General features: G+C 44.9%; 1 protein-coding gene across 10 annotated transcripts in view; it reads right to left on the bottom strand.

Moving 5' to 3' along the window:
* Positions 1–3341: 3341 nt before the first annotated feature.
* KMT2C (lysine methyltransferase 2C) overlaps positions 3342–12026 on the bottom strand; it is a 183614-nt gene continuing 174929 nt past the window's right edge. For all 10 annotated transcript variants that reach the window (XM_075212142.1, XM_075212141.1, XM_075212149.1 and 7 more), the window contains 4 exons: positions 11233–11349; positions 11059–11132; positions 8191–8299; positions 3342–5306 (listed from right to left, as the gene is read on the bottom strand). In XM_075212142.1, coding sequence (XP_075068243.1) covers positions 5214–5306; positions 8191–8299; positions 11059–11132; positions 11233–11349 — 393 coding nt within the window. In that variant the 3' untranslated portion in view covers positions 3342–5213. The remainder of the gene's footprint in view (positions 5307–8190; positions 8300–11058; positions 11133–11232; positions 11350–12026) is intronic.

Here is a 12026-nt window from a genome sequence, read left to right as displayed (position 1 = left end):
AGCGGCGCATGTGATGCAGCCACCTGTGCGCCCCCGGGGTTGAAATTGGCCAGCCCACCCATGCAGGTTACGTACCTTTCACCTACATAATCCACATCAGTGAATCAATCAGTACATACTGCCTCATACAGATGAAAACTGATGTACATTGAGAGATACCCATCTCACCATCGATATTGTATCCATAGTCCGATTTCCCTCAGAATAACATAACCCTATATAAAAGTATAGACCAAAGTCATAATTTTGTTAAATATTCTGATATGCAATAGCTTGTGCCATGTCTGTAATGTCACTAGGCCATCACCCACCCCTTCCCCCCAAAAAAATACAATTAAAAAATGTACATCTGAATGTGGACAAAGAAATAAACTAAATTGGTGGTGTGTGTTGAGTGGTTGAGAGACACACACACACTATATGTAAATTAAACTTATTATTCAATGGAAAATATCCAGCATTCACCACTTGAGCAACAAAAAAGAACTACTGCTGGTAGGCAAATCCCCATTCTCATTCCAACAATACGATGTAGAGGTTGATAGTTTTGCAACAGATTAGTCTCATCCTCTTCTAATTCTGTGGTAGAAGTTGTTGCTCATTAACCATTAGAAGTAAAAGTGACATTAAGGGGGGAATTCAATTGGGCATGTTACTGCCGAAAGTAACGCTGCCTGCACACTATTAGCGTTACCATTAAAATGACCAGCTGGTAATGCGGCCTATGTATTATTACAATTAATATGAATTCCCCCTGAATGTGTTCAGATCTTCATAGAAATCATAAAAATAGGTAGAGGAATCAAACAACAAACAAAAGGATACACTTTTTAATTTATTGATCACAATGATCCAGCATTAAATTGGTCAGAAAAAGGTATGTGAACCTATACTTTCTCCTTCATCCTTTTGGGGGACACAGCTTAACCTTGGGTTATAGAGGGGTGATGGAGTAAGTCACTAATTATAATCTTAAACATACTTAAATGCTAGCGCCTCCCTGGCTAGGATAGTGATCACATGGCAACAATTATCAGCGTTTGCTACACCGGACTGCACTCAGAGCGGAGACACCTATACTCCCAGCACCAGTCCCTTCTGATGACAAGCTGGAACGAGGTAGTTCTTCACCGCACCCATTCTGACACACAGAACCAGGCAGTTCTCACTTCAGGGGGCCATTTAGTTCATAAGGAGTGATTGTCCCAATCATGAACAGGAGAGATTAGGTTGTTACTCAATCCTATTGCTTGTATTGAATTGAAATTGACTTTCTGGCCCTTTCGAACCTCAAGTCCTTAAAATTGCATATGCGGGGGGACAAATTCAGGATGGCATCCACTCGATCCTTTATCAATGCCAGGGAGCGAGAGAAATTTCTCTTCTCTCTGGACAAAATAAAGATGCATATCTCCATATCCAAATCTGAAGGACATCCCACAAGTCTCTGAACTTGTAATGGGATTTCTCCACCACAAACCTGAGTGCTACTCTTTGGTATTGTCACAGATTCACATGGAGCGTTTATCCCCTGCCAACTGCTTATAAAGGACAATCTCTACAAGTCGGTGTTATGTGTAACAGCTGTTTTAATAGCCATCTTTGAGCAATAAATACCACTAGTAAAGATCTTGCTTGCTCTCTTCCTGTGAGACTCCAACACCTTCTGTGTTTCTGTGACCTATATATAAGAGTTAACACTTCCCTGACAATCCTGTGTAATGCTTTGCTTGCTAACCCCAATAGTCCTGATCTGCAGTAAACTGTCAGGAGAGTAATAAGTTAAAAAGTTACACACCACCCAGAATCAAGTAGTCCAAGGTGCATGTCCGAGACTATTCTACAAATGGAGGCACCACGTCACTATGCAGTTATCACTTAAAATCATTCAGTGTCCTCTGATCATGCACAAGAAGTAGTCATCAGTAGTGGCAGGTAACCATGGTAAGAAAACCCCCAACAATCTGCAAAGCCCTGAGAGTAGCAAACTACGTCCATCGTGTCACGTCAGGAGGGAAGTGATTCTCTATCTGAGTCAGACAGTGTCAGTGGTATGAATGCTGGTTTTCTCTGCAGAAATTCAGTGTAGATTGGTGGATTCATACACAAATCAGGTTCATTGAAAATTCAGCCTTTTGACTTGCTTTAAATCCCATTATACACACACGGCACTACCACCTACGGTAATATATTTCTAAGCCGTCTCCTTTAACATAAACATGCTCAAATCTATTGGACTTTCTCAATTGTTTTATTGGTTTAGAGATCTTCTAGCAAGTAGTCGAACCAGTTCGACACTAGAAACATGGCCAATTTGGCTATCTATAGTCTCAAAATTTATAGTGCTGCACTGGAATAGGTAACTGAGTAATGCAGTGGTTCCCAAACTTTTTCAGTTCGCTGCACCCTTAGAGTCTCCAAATTTTTTCAAGGCACCCCTCCAAAATAATTACTGAGCCATCCTGTTTTAGTAGTAGCTGGGTCAAAAAATTGTAATAAGTATTTAGGTCACGACAGAAATACTTATTTAGTTGTATGCAAAAATGCCCCTCAGCGTGAGAGAGGGCAGTGTGCCTGGATGCAGTCCCCCTCCTCTGCCGTCATTCTGTCCCCCTCCTCTGCCGTCATTCTGTCCCCCTCCTCTGCCGTCATTCTGTCCCCCTCCTCTGCCGTCATTCTGTCCCCCTCCTCTGCCGTCATTCTGTCCCCCTCCTCTGTCGTCATTCTGTCCCCCTCCTCTGCCGTCATTCTGTCCCCCTCCTCTGCCGTCATTCTGTCCCCCTCCTCCTCTGCCATCATTCTGTCCTTCTCCTCTGCTATGATCCCTCTCACACTCTTCCCCGCGCCAGGCGCCAGCCACAGAAAGAAAGAAAGAAAGCAGGAACTTACCAATCTGCCGGGCGCTGGGACCCAGCAGCCTCCTCTCTCCCGCAGCCGTCACTGACGTCGAAATTCAGTGACAGCTGCGGGAGATAGGAGGCTGCTGGGTCCCGGCGGATTGGTAAGCTCCCGTTTTCTATCTTTTTTCTAGGTCTGGCCCGCGGCACCCCAGTGACAGCGCCGCGGCACCCCCTGGGAGCCGCGGCGCACAGTTTGGGAACCGCCGGAGTAATGCTAAGAAAAAAACCCATTTGTATTCAAAATAAATGTAGCCAGCATTGAAGGCACATTTTGCTTTATTTAATGGAACTTTAGTAAAGAAAAAAGAAAACAAAAACAAAAAAAACAAAACAGAAACAAATCCTACTATTCAAATAAACAAAAATGTGTGTCATCCATGCATAACAAAAAGGGCCAAATGCCAGGATGCTTTTCATTTCACTGAAAACAATCACACACAATTTATAGTTGTAAAATATTTTTATTTGTAAATGCTGATCTTCTAAATCTGTTTTCACAAATTCCAAAACCCATAACACTCTGTATACTCAAAAAAAAATCTTTTTTTTTTTTTTCCTTTTTTTTTTTGCCAACATTAGATACTATTTTACAGGACAGAAAAATGAACTGTAGGACAAATACTGGTAGGATGTTGGGATATTTTACAAGAAGAAAAATATTCAAGAAACAATTTTCATACAGCTATTTATCAAGAGAAAAATATATACAATTGATTTTTTTTTCTGTACGATAAAAAATACATCATGCCATATACATTACAAGTTCAAGACTGTGTGACTGAATATAAAGAGCATACAGTCCACTTCCATTGTGCACACAAATAAAACGCTTTATTTTATATTCAGCCTGTGAAGTGTCAGTACCGGAGTTGAAGTAAAAATAATAATAAAAAAAAAAAGATCAAAAGCGTATTAAGTTTCTACAAGCAAACACAAAATGTATCTTTTTTTTTTTTTAACTGAAAGAAATGTAAACAAAAACAATTCAAACTTTTTTTTTTTTTAATTAATTTCTCCAAACCCTATCGCTGAAGTCCTGCAGTTGCAAGTATATTATTCTTAATAGTTAACGTCTAGGTTTTATTTCAACCATAGACCAAATGTCATCATGAAAGAAGGTTTCTGCCCAATGTACATGATACATTATGGATCACGATATAGGCTTATTGATTACCTAATCCTGAATTTTTGAAGTCTTTATTTTTTTTTTTATGCAGACAGGAAAAAAAAAAAAAAAAAAAAAAGCACAGCTCTCCTCTTGGGTAGTTTTAGCAGTTATTCACAGTTATCACAATTTATAAGCACAAAAAAACCTGATTTGAAAAAAACAGGGATGTTACAATACAATTTGAAATGTGAAAGCAACTACTAGCGGCTACTAGAACCAAACGTTATTCCTGGTACAAACTAGGGGAGGGGGAAAAATGCCGTTTCAATATGTAAAATGTATAACAGAAAGACCACAGTTAATTCCTGCCTAAATAAAAATACACTAGTTTTCCTTATTATTTTTTTTTTTTGGTTAAGGACTAAAAACGTCAAGTCTTACAAAATCACATTGTAACATCCCCGTCTTCATTTTCAAAATTAGCACCCAAACTTGCTGCAGTCTGGTAGCATTTGGTCATTCACTATTTTTATACTGTATTTTCAAAATATTTACAAGTCTGTACAAAGTAACATAGTTGTGTTAGTTCTGCAGGTAACAGCAGCTTGGCATTCTTCTATTTTTTTTCTTTTAAAAATAGCTTCATTCAGTTATCCAATAATAAATACAAAAAAGTTTCTCTTATTTTACAGAAATAAAAAAAAAAACCCTACAATAAACTGACTCATGGAATCAAGTATTTTAAATGTATTTTAGTGCAAGTTATTTTCCCTTAGCTCTATCCCTAAGGAAGTCATTTCAGTACATTCCTTGTTCAGTGGTGTCTACGTTTATTTAGTTTTCTTTATTAGAGGGCCTGCCCCTTTTTCATATAAGGCTGTGGCCAGCACGTTGGGCATCTCACTTCGCTGGTGATCTCAGTCCTACATTCATGTATTTGCCCACCCGCTGACTTGTTGCTTGACCCAGTAAAACTATTTTCTTCAGTAAACTGGAAGCAGTAGCACTGGGCTCTAAAACCAGCTGCCCCTTCACGACGCTCCTGAGAGGCCCGACAGCTTATCTTGCCAGTGGCCTCCTTTCTTGCCAGCAACTAGATTCACTCGCTCAGTTGGTTCCTAACTTGAAGACAAGTGTATCATTTTGCCAGCATGTATAATCACATCTCAGGGACAAGTAGAACATTGGTGTAGCAAGGAATGCATTCAGTTCATCCATTTCCGGCAGTTAACTGCACCACAGTGGCAGGGGATCTTGTGCTGGTCATCTTCAAAATCAAACTTGTAGTCATAGCAAAGCTGAAAAGATAGATACATTGTTATAATTTACCTGTGCACTCATTACATTACTCACAAATTCTGTAGAAATACCAGAATGCAAAGTAAAATGATGTTTACCATAAGACACAAAAATAACTGCAGGGATATCAGTCAATGGAGAATTGCTGGCAAGCTCTAATAATTATTTGCAGGAACAATATATAGGTTAATGTACTAGGATTATCATTAGTGATTTACTGGGGTGCGACCGACAGACCGACAGACAGACAGACAGACAGACAGACAGACAGACAGACAGACAGACAGACAGACAGACAGACAGACAGACCGACAGAGACTGACCAAAGCGAGATTGAACAAGAAATTAAAGCAGGAGAGACATAGACCTACATAGCAGCCCATGTCACAGAGCTTAAAGCCACAGAAGCATCATATATGTATGCAGCAGAATATACAATAAGAGGAAATGTCCTCTAACAACAGAAAAAACAATTCAAAGACTCTGGACCATTATGGCTACCTGTAGGCTGTAACTATTAGATTAGATCGGCGGTTCCCAAACTGTTCGCCGCGGCTCCCAGGGGTGCCGCGGGCCAGCCATAAAAAAATCAAACAGAAACACTTACCAATCTGTGCGGCGCCGGGACCCAGCATCCTCCTCTCTCACGCAGCAGCTGTCACTGATATGACAGCTGCGTGAAAGAGGAGGATGCTGGGTCCCGGCGCCGCGCAGATTGGTAAGTGTTTCTGTTTGATTTTTTTTATGGCTGGCGCGCGGCAGAGGGGACAGAGGAGAGTGACAGCTGACAAGAGGGGGGCAGAGGAGAGTGACAGCGTGACAGGAGGGGGGCAGAGGAGAGTGACAGCGTGACAGGAGGGGGACAGAGGAGAGTGACAGCTGACAAGAGGGGGGCAGAGGAGAGTGACAGCGTGACAGGAGGGGGGCAGAGGAGAGTGACAGCGTGACAGGAGGGGGGCAGAGGAGAGTGACAGCGTGACAGGAGGGGGGCAGAGGAGAGTGACAGCGTGACAGGAGGGGGGCAGAGGAGAGTGACAGCGTGACAGGAGGGGGGCAGAGGAGAGTGACAGCGTGACAGGAGGGGGGCAGAGGAGAGTGACAGCGTGACAGGAGGGGGGCAGAGGAGAGTGACAGCGTGACAGGAGGGGGGCAGAGGAGAGTGACAGCGTGACAGGAGGGGGGCAGAGGAGAGTGACAGCGTGACAGGAGGGGGGCAGAGGAGAGTGACAGCGTGACAGGAGGGGGGCAGAGGAGAGTGACAGCGTGACAGGAGGAGGGCAGAGGAGAGTGACAGCGTGACAGGAGGGGGGCAGAGGAGAGTGACAGCGTGACAGGAGGGGGGCAGAGGAGAGTGACAGCGTGACAGGAGGGGGACAGAGGAGAGTGACAGCGTGACAGGAGGGGGACAGAGGAGAGTGACAGCGTGACAGGAGGGGGGCAGAGGAGAGTGACAGCGTGACAGGAGGGGGACAGAGGAGGGGGGCAGCGTGACAGGAGGGAGGCAGAGGAGGGGGGCAGCGTGACAGGAGGGGGGCAGAGGAGGGGGGCAGAGGAGGGGGGCAGAGGAGGGGGGCAGAGGAGGGGGGCAGAGGAGGGGGGCAGAGGAGGGGGGCAGAGGAGGGGGGCAGAGGAGGGGGGCAGAGGAGGGGGGCAGAGGAGGGGGGCAGAGGAGGGGGGCAGAGGAGGGGGGCAGAGGAGGGGGGCAGCGTGACAGGAGGGGGGCAGAGGAGGGGGGCAGCGTGACAGGAGGGGGGCAGAGGAGGGGGGCAGCGTGACAGGAGGGGGGCAGAGGAGGGGGGCAGCGTGACAGGAGGGGGGCAGAGGAGGGTGGCAGCGTGACAGGATTGGGGCAGCGTGACAGGAGGGGGGCAGCGTGACAGGAGGGGGGCAGCGTGACAGGAGGGGGGCAGCGTGACAGGAGGGGGGCAGCGTGACAGGAGGGGGGCAGCGTGACAGGAGGGGGGCAGCGTGACAGGAGGGGGGCAGCGTGACAGGAGGGGGGCAGCGTGACAGGAGGGGGGCAGCGTGACAGGAGGGGGGCAGCGTGACAGGAGGGGGGCAGCGTGACAGGAGGGGGGCAGCGTGACAGGAGGGGGGCAGCGTGACAGGAGGGGGGCAGCGTGACAGGAGGGGGGCAGCGTGACAGGAGGGGGGCAGCGTGACAGAGGGCAGAGGAGGGGGGACAGCGTGAGAGAGGGCAGTGTGTCTGGATGCAGTGGGGGGCAGAGTGGATGCAGAGGGGGCATTTTTGCATACAACTAAATAAGCATTTCTGTCCTGACCTAAATACTTATTACAATTTTTTGACCCAACTACTTCTAAAACAGGACTGCTCGGTAATTATTTTGGAGGGGTGCCTTAAAAAAATTATGGAGACTCTAAGGGTGCCGGGAACTGCAAAAGTTTGGGAACCACTGGATTAGATAAAGGTAGTGAGTTTCATTAGTGGAGTATAACTTAAGAACCTGGGGCCTGATTAATTAAGTATCTTAACTTGAGAAACTTCTTATTTCAGTCTCCTGGACAAAACCATGTTACAATGCAAGGGGTGCAAATTAGTTTTCTGTTTTGCATAAGTTAAATACTGACTGTTTTTTCATGTAGCACACAAATATCAACTTTACATTTCAGTGTACACATAAGCCATCAAGTATGTGTGCTACATGAAAAAAACAGTCAGGATTTAACTTATGTGCAAAACAGAATACTAATTTGCACCCCTTGCATTGTAACATGGTTTTGTCCAGGAGACTGAAATAAGAAATTTCTCAAGTTGAGATCCTTAATGAATCAGGCCCCTGGTGTCTAGAAGTAGGGTCAGTTTTTCAGCATAATCAAATGTTTCATTCCTTGTGCATTTAATCAAAAACAGAAATATTGTACCTCTTCACCCTTCTGTATCCTGCGGTTGGAGCTGATTATTATCTTATGACCCTTCTCAAATGTCACCACTTCAGCCACACAGTTAGGTGCACATGAATGGTTAATATACCTGAAAGGAGAGGATTATACATTATTGGCTGTCACTTGCTTTCTACAGTCTTATTTATTTTTATGTAAAACATAATACTAAAGCTCTTAAGTCCAGGACTAACATATTGTGAATATGGTCCTCTACACATTAGCCATGACAGTAATGAACCACAAGACACAGCCTGCCTTCAGATATAGCTCCATGTACAGATACTCCACCTTAGTTGTTCATTAGGCTTTGGACAGCAGAAATTTCCCTGCCCTCCTTCGGCGACCTGCTCCTCCCTCCCAATTCCCTCTCTGACCTCATCTGCTTCCATCGCACACCACTCTCAGTGTTATTCACTCTCTTGAACCATAAGTGGGTAGCTAGGATGTTGAACAAAATTTAGGATGTGGCACAGCCTATTTGCAAACAATATAAGCAAATCCAAGCAGATTCCTAAATTGGCATCAATATGCACAATTCCCATGTCCCACAGAGGCACTGTCAATTTACTTTGGGGCTTACGTCTACAAGTGTCAGTCTCAAGCATTCTCAAGTTGAAGCCTAAATTAACAACGCTACACTGTCCTGCTCCATATTTACTAGATAGACAGATAGTTGCATCTGTTTTCTTCCCTTGGGAACCGTGAGGTGGTTAGTATTACAACCAAGCTGTAGCCTAAATTAGGAGCAGCAGCCCGACCAAATAGCTCTGTGCAGTGTGTACCAAGAGGTCTCTGCAAATGATGCCCTGGCCAAGGTTACTGATGACCTCCTATTGGCCAAATCCAAGGGGCACTTCTCCCTACTTATCCTCCTCGATCTCTCCGCAGCCTTTGACACTGTGGACCACCCCCTCCTGCTGCAAATCCTTCTCTCTCTTGGCCTCTCTGGATCTGTCCATACCTGGTTCACCTCTTACCTTGCTAACCGCTCCTTCTCTGTATCCACATCCAGCTCGTCCTACCCCCCCCTTACCCTCTCCCTGTTGGTGTCCCGCAGGGCTCTGTTCTTGGCCCTCTACTCTTTTCACTCCATACTTCCTCCCTTGGTACTCTCATCTCCTCCTTCGGCCTTCAGTATCACCTGTATGCTGACGACATTTAACTCTACATCTCTTCTCCTGACCTCTCTTCCGCCGTCCTCTCTCGCGTGTCTGACTGCCTCACCACCATCTCCTCCTGGATGTCCGCGCGCTTTCTCAAAATCAATATCTCTAAAACGGAACTCATTGTCTTTCCTCCGTCCAGACTCCCTTCCAACCACGACCTCTCTATTGTCGTCAACAACACCACCATCTCCTCTGTCACCCAACTCCGCTGCCTGGGGGTCACCCTCGACTCCTCTCTCTCTTTTGCCCCCCACATTCATTCCCTTGCCCAAGCCTGTCGCTTCCAACTACGCAACATCGCCCGCATCCGTCCCTTTCTCTCTCAGGATGCCACCAAGACCATCATACACGCACTCATCATCTCCCGTCTGGATTACTGCAACCTCCTCCTCACCGGCCTCCGCTCTGTACTCAATACAGCAGCCAGACTCATCTTCCTCTCACGCCGCTCCTCATCTGCCTTGCCTTACACTGGCTTCCCTTCCCCTACAGAATCCTTTTCAAGCTCCTCACCACCACCTACAAGGCTCTCTCCCACTCTACTGCCCCCTACATCTCAAACCTCCTCTCCACTCACACCCGCTCTCTGCGCTCAGCCAATGATCGCCGCCCCTCCTCCACTCTGATCACCTCTTCCCACGCCAGAATCAAAGACTTTTCCCGCGCAGCCCCCCTTCACTGGAATGACCTCGCTCCATTCGCCTCTCTCCTACTCTATGCTCATTCAAACGTGCACTGAAAACCCACCTCTTCCTTAAAGCCTACCAACCATCTGCATAACCCCTTCTTCTCCTCCTCCACCCACGCTCTCCCTCGCCTCATCTGACTCCCCTTGTGCCTGTTCTGTTTTCCCTCCCTTAGGATGTAAGCTCACATGAGCAGGGCCCTCTTCCCTCCTGTCTCCCTACCTGTTCTTCTGCTCCCTGTTTATTGCTTTACCTGCCTGGAGTTTTTGAAGTACTGGTATTTTGTTTATCGTTTTGTACTGTTTCACCCTGTATAGTGTACGGTTTGTATGGTGTACGGCGCTGCGGAAATCTTGTGGCGCCTAGCAAATAAAGGATAATAATAATAATAATAATAATAATAATAATAATGTTATAGTGTATGCCTGCTTACAAAGTTGAAGACTATTTACAAAAGCATTGTGTTGTTGGACTTATTAAGAAATGGGTATTTTCCGTTCCGTTTTTCATTTATTTCTTAGAGACACAAACTAGTCTACAGCCATGTAAGTATACAAATATTGTCACATTTGCTAATTTTGCACAGAATGCTTTTAGCCTTTGGTTATATTATCTACACTTCATGTAATAGGGATGTGCTGATCTATTTTACCTTTTTTTGTTGTTGTTGTGCGTGTTACTTTATAGACACTCAACTAGTCAGATTTGTTATTTTCTCTGTATATAGCACATACCATTTTACACAGCACAGAACCCCAACTGCAACTGAGTTTACAGAAACACAAGGTGATATGACTAAGGTCTCAGGGAAATGACACTTGGATAAACCAGAGGCTTTATAAAGTCAGCCAAACAGAGAAGCAGGCAGTAGCCCATCATCGGGCTACTCATCATCCTCCCAAATACACCAAGAGGACCAAACCTAAAAGTATTTACAGACAATTCTATACCTCCAATGCTTCTAGAGCGCTCACATTTAAACTTTTATTACAAACCTTGCAGGTCCTCCAGTCAAAGTTGCATCAATCACATGTTCATTATCGATACGGAACATATACACACCACGATTCTGTAACAGAAGATTGAGAGAAACACAGACGGATATAACTTATACAGAGATGTTACTGTGACATCGGACTGATCCTTAACATGTAAAGTACCATCCATACCTGTGACTCGTACGACTTCTCTTTTCTATTTGCTACTTCATTGCGTATTATGGTTCCAATGTATTCAATCACCATAGTGTGCTTTTCAATGTCTCTAGCAGCATATAACCCTAGACCCTGAAAAGACACGTATTCAACAAATTGTCAGTATATCTATTAAGTAAACCTCTCAACTGGTTTATATAATCACTTGATTTATAAGTCTATAACTCATTAACCATTTTAGTCTACGTAAAAAAAAAAGCCAGGAGTCCATTGTAAATTCCATAGAGAGGTCTGAACTAGGAGAAAAAGTAGAGCTTAATGCCCTCTAAACCCCAAAATGGAAATTTCAGATATGGACCACAAATAAACGGTTTAATGTTAACCTGATGTTTTTACAAAGTAAAGTATTACTTCCCAGCCCAGTGTAAACAGCTACAACTCCTTCCACATCCTTAGTAGTGTGTCCAAATGGGATCTAATAACTGCAGTCTATTCAGCTGCTGTGACATCACTGGCCCTGCACCCTTCTATGTATGCACCAATCAGCACTGAGCAAATCTACCAAGCGTTCAGTTTTTGCCTGCTTGTTTAGCTAGAGAGGCTCCTGCCTATTAAAATGATAAGGAGCTGCAGACCAAAGTTTGGCACAATTCAGTTGGTTTTGTTCCCTAGGGTTTACATTTGGATTTAATGAACATGCTGCGGCAGGAAAGAGTAACACTATTTGACTTAATAGAAAAATCATCCTAACTTTTGCAGGGTAGACCATTCTTCTTTTCAATACTTGATGCTGGTAGTAGCACCTCTGG

This window comes from Mixophyes fleayi, chromosome 5 (assembly GCF_038048845.1).
Source record: "Mixophyes fleayi isolate aMixFle1 chromosome 5, aMixFle1.hap1, whole genome shotgun sequence".
Taxonomy (NCBI): Eukaryota; Metazoa; Chordata; class Amphibia; order Anura; family Limnodynastidae; genus Mixophyes; species Mixophyes fleayi.
This window is presented reverse-complemented; position numbering and strand designations above follow the sequence as displayed.